The sequence below is a fragment of the Cloeon dipterum genome, chromosome 3 (genome assembly GCF_949628265.1).
Source record: "Cloeon dipterum chromosome 3, ieCloDipt1.1, whole genome shotgun sequence".
In the NCBI taxonomy this organism is placed as follows: Eukaryota; Metazoa; Arthropoda; class Insecta; order Ephemeroptera; family Baetidae; genus Cloeon; species Cloeon dipterum.
In genome coordinates, this window is record NC_088788.1 from 28,989,572 (window position 1) to 29,010,235 (window position 20,664).

The 20,664-nt window shown below is 41.8% G+C and overlaps 1 protein-coding gene across 2 annotated transcripts in view; it reads left to right on the forward strand.

The window, feature by feature from the left end:
* The window catches only part of LOC135938281 (uncharacterized), an 85,311-nt gene that overhangs the window by 47,076 nt on the left and 17,571 nt on the right, over nt 1–20,664 (forward strand). For both annotated transcript variants that reach the window (XM_065481879.1, XM_065481878.1), the window contains exon 2: nt 14,483–14,565. In XM_065481879.1, the coding sequence (XP_065337951.1) occupies nt 14,483–14,565 (83 nt within the window). The remainder of the gene's footprint in view (nt 1–14,482; nt 14,566–20,664) is intronic.

Here is a 20,664-nt window from a genome sequence, read left to right on the forward strand (position 1 = left end):
AATATCATCTGCGTACATATGGTACTTACACCGATTTTGAAAGAGATACACTACGTCGTGGGTATAGACGGAAAACAAAAGCGGACCGAGCACCGACCCCTGAGGAACTCCGGCCTCGATGCGGACCCACCTTGAGAATTTTCCGTCCTTGTCACGAATCGCGTGTTCTCTCTCACTTAGAAAGTTTTTAAAAAAATTTAAAACTGAATCAGAAAAATTTAGCTGCGCCAGCTTCCTGAGCAGCAGAGCGTGATCGACCAAATCAAACGCCTTCGAAAAATCAAGGAAAACCATAAGGGTTACCTCACCACGGAAATTAGAAATCCGCAAGTCCTCAGAGATTTTCAAAAGCGCTGTGGTCGTGCTATGCTGCCTGCGGAAGCCGGACTGGAACTCGTCTATCACGTTATGTATATTTAAGTACGTAATCAGCTGGTCGTGGACGATTTTTTCAAGCACTTTAGACGCAGTGCACAGGACGCTAATAGGCCGAAAATCATTACAAGCAACCGCGTGTCTAACTTTAGGTAGAGGCATTAAAATAGCTTTTTTCCACTCGGACGGGAAGTGACCTGTTTGTAAAGAGGCATTTACAATATTTGTTAACGATGGCAAAATTGAGTCAGCTGTCAATTTAAGCATTTTGGTACAAATTGCGTCCACTCCTTCAGCAGAGGAGACTATTCCGCGAAGTGCGTATTTTACCTCCAGTGGAATGACATGACTAAAATAAAATTTCTCACCGCCCACGATTGCATGAGGCAGGCGAAAGTCCAAGTCAATACGACTCAAAACTTCCGCCCGCCGCCGCACCGTGAGCCCAACAACCAGCTCATCCACTGGAATAGGAAAATCCGCACCTCCCGTCTTTCCTCTCATCAGCCCTAGCTCACGCAATTTGCCCCACATGTGCTTAGTTGAAGCAACCTCATTTAAGGACTGGAAAATTATCGACTTTTTGAAATTAAGCGTTTTTTGTTTAACCTTATTGCGGAGTGATTTATACTTATTAAATGACTCGAGACACTTGTTCTTCTCGGCTACCTTGCGCGCTTTGTCCCGCTCTCTCGCAAGCTCATCAATGTCTCTTTTTAATTTGGGTTTAAATTTTACCGATTTTACGATTTTCTTTGTGGGTGCGACTTCATCAAAAAGAGAAATTAATTTTTTTGAAAAATTTGAGACGCGCTGATCAAGAGAAGCCACGTCCATTCCCTCATGCCACTCGATCTCATGCGATCTCTGCTGAAGTTTTTCAAGATCAATTTTGTGAAACTCGCGAATGGATCTCACAACTTGATCTTTCAAAACAATCTTGGCGTTTAAAATCGCAAAGAGAGCACTATGGTGAGAGAGTGGATTAGCTAACTTCCCAAAAGCAGCGCATGACAAATTAGACGAGAGAAAAATTGCATCTATTGTGGTAGTCGAATTAAAAGCTACATGAGTATCATTAATTGGCAAACGATTCAATGCGAAATCACTAAAATTAGTTAATAGGCCATCGAGTTGTCCAGACTGCTCCGCGAAGTTAACATTGAAATCACCCATTATTACGCAATTATCAAAAAGTGGAAATAGGCTGTGCAACGTCTGAAAAAAAGCGTCAAAATTAACGCATCTCATGGGGCGACGGTAAACTATGGCTGTCAGTAAACTTTTGGATTCTGTCTTAATTTCAAGAAAAATGAATTCAGCTGAACTAGAAAGTGTACACTCTGACTGCAGCACGATTTTAAAATTAATACCCTCTTTAATATAAAAAGCAACGCCGCCGCCACGTGTTTTAGGCCGGTCATGCCGCACTAACTTGTAACCCTCAATTTTAAATTGTTGGTCGATATCATGCTTTTCTTTTAGCCATGTTTCCGAGATTCCGATTATGTCTACGCAATTATTAGATACGAAGTGTCTGAGCAACCTCATGTGATTAATATTTGCAATAGATTGTGCGTTCAAACAAATGATTTTGATAAAATCGGTAGGCAAAAACTGTTTATCACACTGAAAATGAATTGATTCACCTTTGACAAAGAGCTCAGGCTTCTTTATTCCCCGTCCGACTGGCCGCTGCTGTTCGCCGCCTCGGTGGTCTTCAGCCTCTCGATGCTCCGCGCCGACCTGCCCCTCCGAGGATTGCCCACCGCCTTTGTCTGGCTTTGTTCTGGCTGATTGAGGGGCGCAGTGGCAAAACCCGAATGGGACGGGCCAGCTTGGGGCTCGGGAGGCCCATGCAGCTCTTCAGGAGAGAGCTGCGCTGCTGCACGGTTCCGCTTTTTCCTCTTGGTCACTGGTCGGTCAGCAGCTGGGGCCGACGCACTCTCACACTCGTCTGCATCATCATCATGGTGGAGGACTCCCGGTTGTTTGTACTTTTCGACCCAACCAAGCACTCGCGTATCCTGGACATAAACTTTTTTGCCAGCGACGAGCAGATGGTCGCGGCGCATCTTCACTTGTACGCTTGCTTGGAGGGCCGACTTTCTCGCTGTGTTTAATTCCCGTTTTACTGCTCGCTCTTCCGGTGTGAGATCGTCCGAAATCACCACATTCGTCCCTTTCAACTTGTAGGCAATCCGCAGCGCTCTAACTTTGTATTCCTGACTGAAAAAGCGGACCACAATGGGACGAACACGACCGTCCGGCCTGCCAGTGCGAAATGCAGATTCTACCAGCTGCTCCTGTGGGCGCTTCTCCAGTTCCAGGTGCTTGAACAGAACGTCTTCAAGGGCTTGTTCCAGTGTAACGTTAGACGGGATCCCAAAAATAACCATATTTCGGCGACGACTTTCAGATTCCTGCACGGCCAGTCGCTTTTCCAGATGAACGACACGGCTGGCGAGTTCATTTTTCTCTGCTCTCAGCTCTTCAACTTCGGTCTTGATTTCATTTAGCTGATCGCCGAATCCTTCAACCACGCCGCGCAGATCCCCAATCGCATCGTTAGTCACTTTCAGTTTCTCGTCCAGCAGCTTACTCAGGGTCTCAATCAGTTCAGATGTCGGTCCAGGGTTTCGTTCGATGTCCCCCATTGCGAGCAAGAGGATGAGAAAATAAATTCCCATACCGCAAAACACTTTCACTATAGTAGCTGTTGTTATTATTTTGGCACTTAGCAGGAATTGCAACGGTGAGCGGGTCGAGCGAATTCCAGGAAGGTAAATCATGTCTAGACCTGCACGTAGCCTTGGTAACTCGCACCTGCATTGCCGGCGTCGCCTGCGTGCCATGCGATTTTCTCTGGAATCAAAGCGTCCGAAGTGCAGCAGCAAAATCCAGACCGGAAAACTCGGCCCTCGGACAGTGTCGGCATCAGCCATCCCGTCCGACGGCTGTTTCCACACCAGCAGACGTTCATGGACACAGTTGACACGCCGCACCACCTGGTTAGGTTGAAAAACCGCTGAAATCGCAAGGTAAAGCAGGAGCTGCTTTACCTTGCGTGCTGTAGCCATTGCGTACTCCCCTCCTTTTTTTTGTGTGTATTCATTTCTCATGCGTCTCCTGTAAGAGTTATCTCTTGTTTCAAAGAGGGTTAGGAATTTTAGACTAAGCACTGTGAGCATTTAGCCGTAACATAATTGTATGAAACAAATTATTAATAAAAGTATGCTGGTCTAAATTACATATTTTTCGCAGAGGGAGCTTTCTGCTCTGACTAAAACTTATATCATGGAATCCAATCAACATTTCAGCGAACATGTGTTATATGTACTCTATAATTTTAAGTAACGTAAAGCATCTTTAAAAGAACCACGGTTGAAACGCCAGCTAAATATTGTAGCTGCACAATACTTTTATTATTTTATGACTTTGCTTGAATTGATCAATTATAATATTCTTTGCAGTTAAGAAGAAAATATTGTGTTACATTTATTTTGTAAAAAACTTAAATTAAAAAGACCTAAAATTCACAACCCTGTTTGTATCTTATCCCATTTTTGCGCCGCCGCTCTTAATTGGGATTTATTCTTGCTGAATTCGCGTCCGCCTGAGGCATTTTTCATCAGATGGAATCCCATTTGGAGGCGGAGAAGCACACAATGACTTTTTGCGCACGACAAACGACGTTGCAGAAATTAATCTTCTTTTGAGAAAAAAGACGCTTTCGATCAAAGCTTCACCAACTTGTTTGCAGCTGGAAACGTTCCTTTTGATTCGAGTATAATGCCCATTGCTATTGAAATTTCCATCTGATGAGTGGATTTGTAAAAAATGAACGACTTTGTCGGAAATTTGTGCCAATCTCCATTGCTAATGAGTTTGCTGTAGGCAGAAAAAATCGCAATAACGCAGAGGAGAAAAATCGGAACGAGACAAAAGCGTGGAAATTAATACACGAGCCTTGTTAATTACAAGCAGGTCCTTGCTGCGATTATTAAATTTCGTTTTCAAAGAGACGAAACCGGGAAAAAGTTTAATTAAAAATCTTCTCGTCACCGGCAAAGTTTTGGCTCCACGATGTAAATATGGAGCACGGCACTTCCAATACGGCTGAGTGATCAATTTTAATTGCGTGCTTAGAGCTTCTATGCACGCACGGCTGGCCCCGAGGCGACGGTGTATTTGAACAGGTGGCCGATAAAACTCATCAAGTGCCGCGCTGGCTGTCGCATTTTGTAAATATTTGTGTCAAATTGCGCTCCTCGAAATGCGATTTTTAAGTCTTCCGCTCTTTTCCATTCGCAGATTCGAGTGCCAACCCTTTGCAAACTTTTTCAATTTATTTTCTGAATTAATCACGTGCTTAAAACACAGATTCAATGTAAACTGTTCTCCCTATATGGAAAAGTTTCGAGATGGGAACGAATCCAGGGGCTTTGCCGCTCCTGCTGATAATGCTTTGGAAAGAACGCGAATCGACACTCACGCACGAATAAGATAACTTTTACTTGCTTCGAAATCAGCTTTGAACTTTCATGCGAGTTTGGGAAGTGGAAAATAAGCCAGTAAGATTTATGTACAAGTGCTGCGGGTGATTTTCCACGCGTGGAAACTTTGCTCCACAGCGCAGTAGTTGATACTTGTGCACAATATTCATTGAAAAGCGCACTCGATTGTTTATATTATATTGCTGAGGGCTTATTATTGAACATTTTACCGTGTAGAAAGATAACTCCTTCCAATTGGATGCTGAAGTGAGACGTTGAGACCTCAGCGAATAAAATTTTACCCTCTAGATTCTCCTGGAAGTATATTTTCTTCTCTCCAGTTGCAAACAATCAGCAATTAGCCTGCTTTTTGAACTCGCGTATTCGCAGTGTAAGCCCTTTCAAAGTTTTCGTGGAAAATTCGGCATTGTAAGTGGATTTGAAAGGATTTGCTATTTACGTCACGCGTGGGATTCATATTTACAGCGTGTTGACCCTGAGTCTATACACTTCTTACGCAATAGGCCTAATCTCGGTGTCGTGCGCTTGTCAAAAGTGTCAGCAAACAGCGAGACCAAATCTTGTGAGAGCCGCTTGGTGGGCGAAATCTTACTAGTGCGCCTCATTAATAATTAACCCTAAGCCAACGCTAGGCCGACTTTGAAGGGTCTCTTGGGCTTTTGCACCTTGGCTTTCACGGAATCCGTATACGTGTACACCAAACGTGCATGTTCGCTGCCGAGTCAGCCGCTTTTTATGTGCAAAGTCGAGGCCGAGCCAGCTCGGGCAATTTGTGCGGATTAGAGTTTGTGTGATCTCAAAGAGTGTGTGCGCGAGCGCCTCACAGGAGGGCGTCAGAATGGAAATTAAAACTAATGAGGAGCTAAGCACCCAGCCAACAGGATGAAACGGGTCGTATTGCGAAATCGATCCTTCGCAGAAATTAATGCTGCAGTAAGCCTTCAGAGCGTTTCTTATTGAGTTGAAATGTGCCATGAATAAATTTACATGGAAATGGGAGTAGTCACTCCCTTGATATGATATCTCATGCTCCTTGGAAGCTGAACACAAAAGATTTGCTTATTGGAGATTTTTTCCCAAGCTTATCAGTGAGCAAAATCTAGATATAACACGCCCTTTGTGTCAATAAAACTGCAGCAAACGTCCCTGGAGCACGATAAATCTACATTGGCGCGGCGACACAATCTGCTCTCGCTCGCATTATCGCCGGCGAGAAATTTCCGAAAGCGATTCAGGAAGTGGGTCCCCGAGTTTCTTATGTACCATTTTGCAGCCTTTTTACCGGATGGTGGTAACCGGCGGCGTTTTATTTACGATTAAGGCACTCGAGGGCACTGGAAACATCGACTCGCGGGTGTTTGTTTTGCGTCCCCTTTTCGCCCCACAGCAGCGATTCGATCAGCGAATTTATTTGCGGTCGCAAAAACTCGACTCTGACAGTCAAGGGTGAAATTTATTTGCGAATAAAACCTGACCCTGGAAATTGGCATGAGTGCCACGCTACACAAAAATGGAGCTGCAATGCCGATTGCCAGTTGCCAAAATTCGTAACTATGCTTTAAAATTAAAAGCGGATTTACTTTTTCAAATTATGGAGAAACATAGTTTGTCAGTATAAATTAAAAGCAGCCTCGTCGGTGAAAAGCAAACTGTTTATTTTTCCGAATTTCTATAGACATGTTGTGCTCAACTAGAGATTCAGATGCTGGTTTAGCAGGACATTTGTGTAAATATACGGAAAAAGAAACAGCTTTCTCGAAACCGAGGAAGCTACATTGAATTTCTGCTGAAAAAATACGACTACTCCGCGTGCTTCTGGCTTCATTGGCATGTATCAAAAATAAAAAAAATAGCAATCGCACATTCAGGAATGTTTGTTTAATACCCGCTTTCAATTCGATAAAATGACCTTGGCTGAATGATCCAACAACTTGATTATTTGCGTGCTGGGTAGATTGTGGCAGCAGTTTGGCGAACCTTCATATTTTAATAATTTCATATAGCCTCCGGCTGAGAGCAGACCGAGCTGCTCCCATGAAGTTTCAACTCGACAGACCCTCGTCCACGTCTCATTTGTACTCAAAACCTAAATGACCCTACTCAGAGCACGAGTAATTCGAGCAAAAAAAGCGAGGGAGTGAGCGAGCGAGTTCGGCAGAAAAGTTGAGTTGGCCGGCCGGTCCGATTCAGACTTTGCTTGCGGTCGGTTCATTTGAAGCGACGCAGATCGAGTGATTTCTTCCGGCCGGATCGAATTTTCCGGGCAATGCAATCAGACTTTTGATTCGCCTGGTTTTCGGGCAGCCAACGCCGAGGGTTGATTGCTAAATATTTCACGCACACCCTGATGGGCCTCATTTATCAGCGAATGCTTTCTAAAGGTGCCTTTTAAAAGAAGGAGACGATGGCATCAGCACGCCGAGCACGTCAACGATCCGTCATAGGGAAAACTTGTGCCGCGTCAGCCACCCTTGCATGTTGCGCTACCCAGAACAAAATGCAATTTCATCTCACTTTAGGGTGCATTTCTTTGTCTGATGTCAGCTATTTTGTGGTCAACGCGCGTTGTTTCGAGGAGGAAATCCAGTCCCTCAACCCCAAAAGAGATACCATCGAGGTAGCCTTTGACTCCGGCAAATCAATTGATTGTTATCTGTGCCCGGCCTTCACGTTCATCGCCTTCTTCGAAAGAGAAAAATCCACCTCATTTTAGTGATTTTGTTTGTTGTGAGGATCGTTGCTTTGTCTCAACTAATTACCGAGTAATTTTCGAGTCCGTGAAACAATTAACCTGTTTTAAAAATTTAGCTCTTTAAGGCCTCCGAAACTGACCTGAAGTTTTTAAGAAAATTTGGAATGGAGTCATTTTTACTAAATAAATAATTTAAATTGCTAAAAATAAAATAACGTAATGATCATGAGACACGTTCATCACAGGATTCATTACTCAATCTGAAAAAAACTACATATCACTCCTGTATGAGCAAAGACGGAGTGTGCTAAGATGAACTATAACTAACAAATCAAAACCAATAATTTACTCGGCATCTCAGCTGTGATGAAACCAGTTTAACTTTGTAGAAAAAAGTGAGTTTCACAAATTAAACATTCAATTTTTTATCCATACAAGCTGCAAGTATACATGAACAGTTTCACAAGCTGAATTAAAAAAATCATTTGGGGCACGATTAAAATATACATTTTTACTGTGAATATCATACCTAATGCGTATTTCGAAACTGCCTACTTTTATGTGCCTATTTAACTGTACCTCGCAGTGAAATAATAATATTTATGAGCAGAAAATATGGAACAGTGGCTGGGGAAAGGTTATATTACATCTCTTGGAACAATAGTTGCATGTTTGTGTGTTTCGATTAGTTTTAAACGCAAACTATACCCAATGCGCTTGAGCACATTGCAACATGCAGGGAAATTATTTCGTATTTTACGTCCCGTAGGGATGAGCAAGACTGGAATAACGACGACGGGCTGGCGCGTCCATAACATAATGACATCCTCTCTTTCCGCTTTGCGAGAGTGAGCAAAACGCGCGGCGCGCGGCTGCGCTCGACTGCCGGGCGCAGATTTATTATAATTGGAAATTGACGACGGGTTGCCAGTGGCAGATATATACGCAAGTTTGTCTGTGTCGCAAATAAATACCCGTTTTTACTGACGGCAGCAAGAGAACGAGCATGCGAATCCATTACCTCGGGTAGAAATTGTGATGCGTGTTGAGAATTCAGGCAAATTCACTACGCAATTCACTTAGAAATTGGTAGGTGGATAATAAACAATAATGAAGGCTAAGATGAGTAGCAACAGTTTGGGACCTGTATAATATTTTAAAGATATCTTCAAATCTCAATACTTTGACTCGCTCAAATACGATCTGAAAGCTTTAAATGACAAAGTGACATGTTAATCTTTTTCCTAGGGAAAAACAATTTTGAAAAGAAACATAACGTTTTGTAAAATATCATCGTTAAAATTTAAACTCTCACAGAATATAGGCAACTTTTGTATTAATTTTGAATCTTTTGATCAATTTGTAGTTGATTTTTTTTACTGAAACCATTTCAAAATTTTTTAAACTCAAAAGAAGAATTTCATCTATAGTTTGTGACATTCAATCACTTTTAACAAACAATTTCAAAATAAAACATGCACAGAGAAATACCCTCTTATGTAACTGTAATCGAGTCAAAAAATGTTTATTTGGATGATTCATGGGTACATTGGGTTTTTGCCAAAAGTTAGAGATGTTCAGCGCCTAAAATTCCTGCTCCAGAAAACTGATTGTGAGCAAGCCGCACTCTCTCAGGCTCCAAATGCAAATAAAAAGCAACGCTTTTATCAGAAACGATGATTTATTCAACGCCATATTTGCAAAGCCGATACTGAAAAATGAAAACACGCGCGCAGCCATTAAATGTCGCTGCAGCCCAGCAGGCGAGTGAGATAAAAAAAGAATAAAAATCTGCTGATTTCGCCGCTGCGGTGCCGAGTTTTTCATTATTTTCACTCGGCTTTTAATGACATTGCGGGTGAGACTCGGGCGTTGTTTTGCATACTCTGCTTTGGAGCAAAATTTTAAATGAAGTTTTTGTCACGCGCAGAAAAGTTTCACAGGAATCGAACCAAGAAAATGAGAAAGAAGTCTTGTGATATTAAAGATTTCGCCTGCCGCTAAATTGGCTCGAGCCAAAATTGCAATTCTGCTCGCTCATGTGGGATAAAGCCGTGTTTATTCCGGCGCACCGAGTTTATTCAGGCAGAAGAAGCAAGCAGACTTTGAAACTTTGTGCTCTTTATTCAGTGCAGACAGGCAGATAACTTGGCCTGCGTTTTAATCAAATCCCGCCGCCCAGCTGTGCTGAAATGAATGTGTGTGCCACACTCACGTGCATGAGCGGAAATTTCATTTGATCTAGAGAGGGAAACGTGATCTCGTTCAGATGCTAGAAAAGCCATTAGTGAATTATATGGTTAGAGCAAGACAGAAAGTTGAGTACCGTATAGTGGCCTACAACTTGGCGGCTGGGAAGCAAAAAAAGCGACCTCCTTTTTAAAATCGGGAAGAGAAAAATGTTCAGATAATTAGCAGGAGCTTCAATAAATAAATCAAAATCATCAGTATGTTGGGGAGAGAGTTAAAGAATATAAAAGACATCACTCTTTTCCTAGGGAAACTACTTGCACTCTTGAATCAAGAATTGATACATATAGACTCCCAATTATTTTTATATATTTCATTTTTTAAGTTGCCAATTTTTTTCAATAAGAGCTAAGTAATTTTTTAATTTGACACGTTTTTATCTGAATTTCTGCTCCAAGTAATAAATTTGTAACGAAACAATCTTTTTCAGGCGTCAGGAAAATGAATCAGAAATTTAATTGTGGACAAAGCAATATTGTTTTTGAATTTAGGTTTGGGAAAATCCTTGTATCGAAGAATAAGCTGATTCTATAAAAGTGCCAAAGTACGTAATCATCAAGCGTGCGAATGACTACAGTGATCGTTTCCAGCCTAGTTGCTCCATTTGTTCGGGGAGAGTGATGACTAAGAGTCGACCATGAGTGACGCACAAATAAAGTAATTGATTTCTGGGCTAACTCTAAATGTCCTGAATCGTGCCTGTGTGAGCATCCGGGAAGAAATTTCCATCCATCAGGCAAACCAGCGACCGCCAGCATTTGGCGGAATTTGCAATTTAGCTGGGTCGATTGCCCCATCTGCATTACCGAGAGGGATTCCTAGGTCGGCGGCGGCCGAGGGGCAACAAAAAGCAGTCGTACCTGCGAGGATCATTGCCCGGATTACTCTGGCTTGATTGATGCGCGGGCAGCGTGAGGCTATCTTTGATTCCGGCCGCCCTGTGGATGGACGCACCACTTATGCAAAAAGAGGCCAGCGTTCCACTGCGCAAATCGGGTCCTCGCACGGGCCCGGCTGATTGATTGAAGGGATTTTACAACACGTGCGTACGATGGGAGCAAAAAATAAATTTCGGGCGCGCCGACCGGGCGTAAAATGAGCGCCGTTCGCCCGCTTCCAGATGAATAACAAAATGGGCCGTTCGCCGCTGCCTGAGCACAAAAGATTGGCTTTTTTATTTATTGCACGCGCTGTTTCATCCTGACGTTTTCAATAAAGGGGCCGCTTTCGTGATAAGATTGTAAAAAATTTGAGTACTTGATTGGCCTCGTGTGTGCGACGTACAGCATTTTCCATTCTCGTCCAGGCGCCCACTTCCTAGAAGAAATAATGAGCTCTCATACTTGAAATTATGCAGATACCTTCAAAGGGCTCAGCACTTTTAGAAAATAATGGGTCCTTTCATGTGACGCTGATAACACAATAAATTGGGGCTCTACGCAGAAGTTTGACTTTATAAATATACGCTGAAAACTCGCAAGCTCTCACAAACAGAAGTGGATGAAAATTGAAGTGCACCAAAAAAAAAAAGAATTTACCAGAATATCGCAGTACAGAATTTTCAGAAAAACACACAATTCGCTTTTCCTCTACCTTTTTGCCTCTTGCCTGATTTAATATAGTACATCTAACTCCAAATACAACATCCACGTGGAATAATGGCGAATGATAGCTGATGCTGTCCGCTATCCAATTTCAAGTGAGCAAAATTGCCTCATTACTCCTCATCCCGCTGACGCAACTCAATCACCACAGGCCCCATATGCATGTACATGTCTGTGCGTAATGTGTAATTTACGCTTGAAAAAGCAGGCAATTTAGCAACGCTCGCTCTTGCTCGGTGAAATTTGATTTTCCTAAATTGGGTTGATGGTGCGGCGTGAGTGTGTGCAGGTATGCGTCTCATTTATTCGAAGCCCTTACCTGAGATAAAGCCCTCAGGGGCCCAAACACCAAATTCCATCCGTCGACATGTGCTGGCTAATCTGTGCCTCGACGATATGTACACATTCTCACCGTCACTCAAACATGGGATTCTCATGTTTGCTTGTTAGAGTGGTGTTTCAAAATAGGTCTAGCTGTCCATCGTAAAAATACTTCTCAAACAATAAGGGAAATTGTGAAAGTAAAGTTATGAGAATGAAAGAAGACATAATTTTTGTTTGAGGAAGATTAAATTTTAAGAATCAAATAATCAGGAAGTCTTTTTAAGTCCAAAACTTATTAAAAAATTTTTAAACATATTTGGAGCCCAAATTTAAGCCATCTAAGTACGCTAAAATCCGTCCACAAACCTAAAAAATATTCTGATATTAAATTTTGCATGGATTTTGGACCAAATTTAAAGAGTTAATTTTTAGAGTTAATTAATTACTTTTAAAATCTGATAATTCTAAGAGAAAAGTCGGTTTATGGGAGATAAAATATATGGATATTTGAACCACCTTTTTTTAGTTTTTAAATTGAAATTAACAAAAGCTTTGAGCAAAATCAAACTCTTCACCTTGCGTATTTGTTCTATTATTATTAGCTCATCGGTAATTTTTTTAGATTTTTTTTTTAAATATTTGTATTTTAAGTTTGAATTTGAAGTTTTGATTTGAAGAGGGTAGTATTTAATGGAATAATTTAATGAGCTCGATCCCGTTAAGCTATGAGTAACCAGATGTAAAATTACTCAGAGCTCAGGGAGAAGTTAATAGAAGACAACTAACTATACCAAGTCAATATTTAAGTCTAAGACAGTCGTAATTTGTCAAGAAATTCATCCGAATGGGACTTTATGACGTCTTTTTGAAATAAAAATGTAACTAATATGAGGTTCAAATTCTTGCAAACTTTTTATAATTCACAACTCCATCATTTGTGTCCATCGATCCTTGTCACATCCTTCTAAGAGTGAGACAAAACTCATTCCGTATTTCGAAACAACATTAACTTTTGACATTTGTTATTGAGGCAATACTATACTATCCCGGAAAGAGCAGAGAGGCAAGAGCGATGCTTTGTAATTAATAAGCCAGCGTGCATTTCCTTCCTCTCTCCTTTCATGCCATTAGAGCGGGTGCGTGGATGATCCATCTGCATTGAGTGACGATGCGCGTTCATAGTGTGTTGTCAAATTAATTATCCGGCGTGTGGTGGGGACTTATCATCGAGCATTAATACTTGGAGCGCATCAGTAACACTATAGGGGTGGATTCGAAGGGCGGGGTAGGATTAGCGCGTGATGAATCTCTCGAGCTGGCGATCTGGCAGCGCCTCCACTTGGCGTCGTTTGCAGATTTGCATCGAAATGGTTGTGCTGTGATTAGCTTACTGATTGATTAGACGTCGTTGGAGCGCGGATCAATTCTCACCAGCATTTCACCAGGGCAGGCAGGCGGAAAAGGATTTTTGGCTGACGCTGGGAGAGAAATATTTTTGCGTTCAAGAGAAAACAATTTTACTTTTGCCTTTTCAAAGTTAAAAAACAAAAATACATATTTTCATCTTTGGACTGGATTAAAGTTAAGCCAAGCAAAAGAGAGTTGACAGGGTGATAGACGATGCTGATAAAAACGGCATTGAAAAACATGCAAACAGAGACCAGGCCCGTTCATCAAGCGGAGTAAAGCCGAGTGTCAACGCGAGCCGAGGAGCTCGCTTTGAGCGCTCAAAAGAGCGAGTTTTTGCATGTCAAGTGTGGCGATCTACTTCAAAGAGTCAACAAACCGAGAGCCCCTAAATAAAACACGGTTAGGCAAGCCCGCGCCTCAGACGTGACAAGCAATTTGCCTGAGCTCCGTCGCTCCAGTGCATCGCGTCCATTATTCTTCATAAAGTCAGAAAATGCAGCCTGCATTAAGTGTGCCCGCGATGGCAAAGAGCGACGTTGCTGGTCGTGTTTGCGAAGCCTCTTTGAATTTGAAGCGAGCGAGCTAGTGTATTAAATGTAGACTGGAGTGGAGGAGGGACTCTATTTTCGCCCGGCAACTCGCTCGACAAACAAAGAAAGTTCACTTGACCCGGATGGAGCGACGTGGCGCTTGAGAGCACGAGATTAATTAAAAATTCCCACCTCTTCTCTCTACGGTTCTCTCGAGAAAAATTAAGTCTGGCGTGATTTGTTTTTGCACGCCAAGGAGAAACTACTACCAGAGTAAAAAGCGGTTCTTGTCTAGATGAAAGTTCTTCTCGGAATATTTTCCTGATTTTTTTGTGTGTGCAAACAGACAGACTTCATTTACCGAGAAGAGGAAACTGCAGCCTAAGATCTTTGAAACTTTCGAGCTGTTTCCTTCGGCTTTCTAATTAAGGTTAAAATTTTGTACGACTGCAACAATAATAGACTTGAGATTTATTTTTTGGTTTGTTATAACCAGTGCTGCGAGCGATTACCCCGTATTTTTTCATTTTTGCTCTGTTTGCTATTTCTTGCATTATTTTTTTTTTAATATCATGTGTTCACTGCAAGAACAAACAAGTATATAATCAGTTAGTCAGGAGCACTTATATGCATTTATATGTAAAAATCTGTAATATTAAATTACGCACGACAGATATGAAAACCTATTCCCCCTAAAAATTTACAATTGCTGCCCAGCAGAAAAATTTAAAAAAAATTATGAGTTATAGGTCGTAAATTTCCTTCTTTTATTCGTTGCAGCATCGCGAACTTCCGGCTTCCCGCAGACGCCGAGCAGCACCACGAGTCGGCACTTCTTTCGCGGCAAGCAAGTCCCCAGCCTGGTAAGTTGTGAGAATGCGCACAATGGTCACAGGTTTGCCCCTGGCCGGCCTGCGTTTCCTACCGCAGCATAATGCGAGTCCGTCTGGCGCGAAATAAATTCGTCCACCGGTGGCGGCGGCGGCTTACACGCGCGCGGTGGCAAAGCGGCTTTCGGCATTCGAGGCCGGATATTACCCAAGCCAGAGTGTTCCACCAAGGGTGCAAATAATTTCAGTGCAAATGTTTGCTATGATTGCGCCAGCGGACTCTGCTTTAATCACGTTTTTCGACTCGGTAGACCAAACAGGCAGGTGCCCAACGTTCAAGCATCCCCATAGTTTGACTGCTTGATTTAATATTTACTCTTCTTGCACTACCTGAAGTTGTTAAAGCGTTTCCTGCGTTGAGTGGAAATGCGAAAGCGCAAATAAAGGTTTACACTTTTCGTAATATTGAACTTTCCCATTAAATAATATTCAAATTGCATATTGGACGGACAGAAAGCACTTATGGATTATATGTTTTCATTAAAAGCAATCCCATAGGATATCGTATTTGTGTAGCCTAGTACAATGATATATTATTCACATTAAATATCGCTATTAACTCTAAAAATGCATAACGATTGAAGGAAAACTTGTTTCAAAATTCGAGATTGAAACAATTCCGACATAATATTCGACTATATAGCCTCCATATAGCTTGTTGAAACGTAGAATTAAAGCAAAAACCTCGTGACCATAGTCACATCGTTAAAGGTTTTTTAATTTACTGGATAGCACAAAGATTTTTCTAATTATATAATGCCTTTTCTCACTATGTGCTTTTTTAAATTTTTTGACAAACTGTTTTTTAACATGTATGTACATTTTTTACGGTGAGAATAAATAAACATTTTCCCGTTATTTCAATTCAACTGGTAAAATTCAGGTCAAGTCACATTTTGACGGAAATTGATCAAATACTGATACATGAATTATTCAGGCCGTTGAAAGCAATAAATTCAGTGTTTGTCGGATTATTGACGCTCTGAATAAAAGAGTCCTTTCAATCAGACAGGCAAATGATGCCACGGACAATAAAGCGTCTTTTTACGACCGTCGCGACTGCATTTTATGTTTGCCACCCTTTGAAGTTGGCAGAAAATTGGACTCTCTGGAGATTATATGATTTTTTCAGCGGCTGGGGCAACAGGTGCCGAATCCATCAATGTGTCAGTGCAATATTTCAAATCCGTGAGTGCCGCGAGTGCTTGTGATCGGCCAGGATATCTATTTGTATGATGAAAACGCTCTGGGCGGCACATTTGCGAAACGTGTGTCTTTCCGATCCCCTTTGCAGTCACAAGTTTACACGGTCACTTGGCTGAGATAATAAAACGCTTACTTAGAGCTTAGTTTGAAATACTCTATTGCTTTCTTACGGGACTGTCCTTGATGTCAGTCAATCTTCAATTGGCGTTTCTTTTCTTTTCGTCACGTAAGACATTTAAAAAGAGTGTTCTCACAGAGGCGAGTTTCGAAAGTTTGCCATCGCACCAGCATTGCGCAGCGCCGTGAAATTGGTTAGGCGCACTTTGGGCTCGTTTTGAAAATCGTCAGCACACGAGACCACTTCGTCTGCTGGCACTCTCTAGCGTTCTCCCCCTTGGGCAGGAAATTGGAAAGTAGTGTATGCTGGTGATTTATCGTGCCGGGAATTTACTTTGCAGTTCCTTAGATTTTGGCAATCTTCAACCCTCGGCTGGTGATTACGCGCTGGTAGGTGGAAAGATCGCGAGGTTTTTTCCACTGCGTTGCAGCCGCTGCAGCAGGTGAATTATAGCGGATCTTTGGTGATTGCGAGGCGCATTCCGTAGGGGAGCTTTCACAAATGTGAGCGTTTTCGTGCCGTTCGCTCGCATTGTGGCGAGACAATGGCCCGTTATGGATTTTTTTCCGGCAAAATGGAACGTCGACAGTTTTTTATCTAATGTGACAAAGGCCCCATTCATTCCTGGGCAACGACAGAGGAGACTTCCCCTGCCAGCACATCATACTGGGAACATCATTAACGCATTATTAAAAAAGGGCATTCCCCGCGATTCGAATTTGAAGAACGCAAAACTCGCGTTGAAAGTGAACTGCACACGCCTCTGATGCCTTCGCTCCAGCTTTCTGAAACCATTAATGAAGTTATTTCTGTCAGAAGCACTTCGCCACTTTTGACAGTTCGGCAGAGCCGTTTTCATTAAACCTTCCCACCGCCACTAACTTGCTCCGCGTCGATCGATTTTTCAATAAAAGCATATTTTTACGCTCCAAAAGTGTAATTGTGCGGTCCAAATATACGATGTCTCAGCGCAAGCACTCATCAAGTGGTTTTTGTTGTTGAACTCGGCGCGAAGTGTACTCATTGTGACAGTCAACGCGTTTCAAATGCGGTTGCTGACGAACCAGCGCACTCTAATTAACAAAAAGCAGTTGCAAGAAAGTCAGCTGACAACTCGGCATATAAGACTGCACTGCAACTCAACGGCGTCTTTGTCTTCAAAGTCGGCGTAAATTGGATAATACTCTTACAGATGCTGTGCCGAGCAAATAACTGAAATCAGCCGGCGCGTGCACTTGCGAGACATTGATTTTAAGCGCTGATTGCAAATCCCCTGACGCTCTTCTATTTTGATGCTATGACTCTCTAGCAAGCAGAATTGGCATTGGGCATTGTGAGTTTCTCAATTTACTTGCAGAGCAATATGCAACGCACTGAATATTTATTTATTCAATTTTCAGCCAAAGCAAAAGCTCAAATAGGCAAAGGAAAGTAGTACGGACATAATTCAGAGGTTTTGCATTCTTTTATTTTGAGCAATGATTAAAATCTTCTATGCTTGTTATGATACAATGGTTTTTTTAAACACACACTTTTCTTAATTTTCTAAGTTAATTGAAGATTTTATTTTGAACCATGAAACGTAGAAATCGGTGAAATGAAAATAAGGAAATTACAAAAGACTAACTCTGCAAGAAATTACGAAGGATAAGCGGCTTAGAAGATAATATTCTAAGAGATATTTTGTATGCTCCCGTACTGGAGCAGCCGTAATTTACCTGTAAATCAAAAACAAAATTCACGTCACACTGCAATCATTGCTTAGCACCATTAAAAAGAGAAGAAGTGACAGAGGCAAAATCTTGCGAAACACCACCACTTGTTCTCCGTGCAACAGAAGCTCCCTCTTACAAAAATTCACAAGCTTAAAATTTCATCTTTCATTTTAAACTCCTTCAAGGAATGAAATTTCGCTTCTTATAAAATGAAAAATCTAGCAGGAAAAATTTTAATGTTGGCTGCTTCTGCTACTGGACAGAGCAGGAAAGTATTCTTTTCCGTAAATTGAATTTTAAATCAGAAAAAATATATTTATTATAGTTTTGCTTGTTTAATCTGTTCCTTGTTCATATTTACCAAATGACTTGGAACAAAATGGAGCGAAATTGATATTCAGTTACAAGGTAGAAGAATAAGTATATGCATAATAATATGAGAAAATTTGCATGGCGCGCGTGAGAGGCGAAAAGCGTTGGATTATTTATTCCAGGGAGAACTGAGCCTCCAGAAGAAACAGGCGTTTTCCATTTGGCTCGCTTTCTCAAGCGCAAACATACATATCTCTTCATTATTTGCTTGATACAACAGCCTTTCAAAAACTCTCTCTCTCTCTCTCTCTCTCTTTCCCAACCGGCTTTGCTCTTCTCTTTCACTCTCTCTCACTCTTTTTGTCCAGAAATACACAGCACACGTCGTCTGTGTGCTAAGAGTGAGCTGCAGGGCCTCTGGTCTGCAAACAAGGCGCACAGCGCGGTTCGTGTGTCTCCTGTTGAAAAGTTTCCACTTTCGCAACTCGCAACATTCTGCAGGGACAAATAACTGTGTTAGTTTTGCGCTGAACTTTGTTTCCTGCAAATGTTCGCACTGCGCGTGGTAAATTTTTCTTTCCAACCCTCTTAGTAAATTTGTTTTTATTTCATCGATGCCATACTCTTATATTCCCTTTGCAAGAATACGCAGCTTTCCGCAGGGACCTTGCTGTGATGCATTGAAGGAGCAGCACTTTGCAATATCGAAGCCGACGTATTTGCAGGCGCCAGAGCAAATAACGAGTAATTCATTTAACTTTCGCCACCCTCGGAATTCCCCAGGTAAAATGAAGCAGGAAATCAGTTTTACACAATTTGTGCCGAGTCTGCAAATCGTGCTAGGCGACTCGGCCTTCATCGTGCAAACGTTTCCTTTTGAGCAATTTAGATTTGGAAGGGGAGGCGTCGTGCTCGGTGCGCCGCCTGAATTCCCTGGGCGTTGCACCGAATTTTGCGGTTTGCAGGTTTTCCTCGCTCGCGCGTTTCAGCACTAATGCTCCCGAGGCTTAGTGTCCGTCCGCACCTCTCTCTCTCTCTCTCTCTCTCTCTCTCTCTCTCTCTCTCTCTCTCTCTCTCTCTCTCTCTCTCTCTCTCTCTCTCTCTCTCTCTCTCTCTCTCTCTCTTTCCACGGCGAGCCGCAAAGTAGGCGCCAAAGTTGCTACCCACGGTCCATCAGAAATGACGAGAGAGCTAATCCAGCAGAGAGGAAAAGTAGTTCCTTTCAACAGAGATAATCGCCTGGCAGAATCCGGTCCGAAAACCGTAATACTTTGTGGCTGTGCCCGCTTGTTTTCTATTTCACTGCAATGTAGATCCAGAAAAGCTGGCAGTAAAAATTCCGTCATATTTATTACCAAGTGGCACTCGCCAATATTAGTCGCCGCTGCAATAAATCTTTAGGTTCAACGTCCGATGCAACTCATCCCAATCCAGGGCATGCTTTCATTACAATATTGTGTGATGTATTAATCACATATATAGCTTTTAGCTCGCCATTTCTCATGTCGTTGTAATTTATCAGAGGGAAGATATTTAAATTTCCTATATGGCAGACACCACAAACGTGCAATTTTTTTCAATTATTTATCAACCTATATTCAATTTTATCTGGATCCTCATCAAATTTCGTGTCTGTGAATGCCCAAAACATAGGTGTTTACGTATTGATTAAAATGTAAAACGATTTTATTTTAAATCCAGAATAGTGGAAAAAATAAGCAGCAGAAAACACCCTAAACAAAAAAGGTTTTTTGAAATATTTGTTGATGTTGAGCATCAAATCAGTTGCCTTTGTTCCGGGGCATAAATCCACGACGGGCTGGTCGTAAAAGTCCGTCATATTTATTGCCGAATGGCATTCGCCAATATTTGTCGTCTGTTGTAATAAATCCAAGCGGAGAAAATGGTCCGCATGTTGTACGTCGCCTGGAATGAACGTACATATACGCATTCATTTATTTATTCAGCAGCAGCAGGGTAGTGGCGGTTATATTTATGGGAGCAGATGAGAAAGCAGGCCATTTGGCTCGACGACCATTCATATTTATTATTTAGCCTATTTCGTCGCCGGCAGCTACGGACGCGCCTCCCTGCCCGAGAGTGTTGTCACACACGTGCACTTTTCCATAACTTACTGCTATTTGCACACACGCAGAGTACATAAATCAGTTTTCCCGTTTCTCAACAGCCCTTCTGATGCAGATTTAGAGAGAAAGGAAGAGAGTGGAGGCGGGAAATCCGCACATGAAAGTGGCATTTTTCTTCTCTTCAGGCCACATTGTGAGCGGAGGAAATCTTTATATTTCAGCATTTGCTGTTCTGTGTTACTGGGGAATATCAACTTGGCTCAACACAAAACCTGAATACAAAATTTTGAAATGTATTTTGCGACGAAAGGTTTACACAAGAAATGCCGTGACGTCAGTCTTATATGGTTCAATAGATCTGTAATAATGACTACCTGCTCCTTGCTCACGAACAAACAAAAAACTTAACTCATATTAAATGAAGTCACCCAAGTTTTACAGCTTACAAAAATTCTACGGTCTAATCAACAACAATGTACTTAAAAAGTAAATAAGTATCTTATAATATTTACTGTGAGAATACATGCTATTATCCTATCACCAATCAATAACCTGAGTAAATAAGGATTTTAAACTAGGTATATAAAAATAAAATGTAGATTATGTTTGAATATTAATTTGTTTAATCACTATA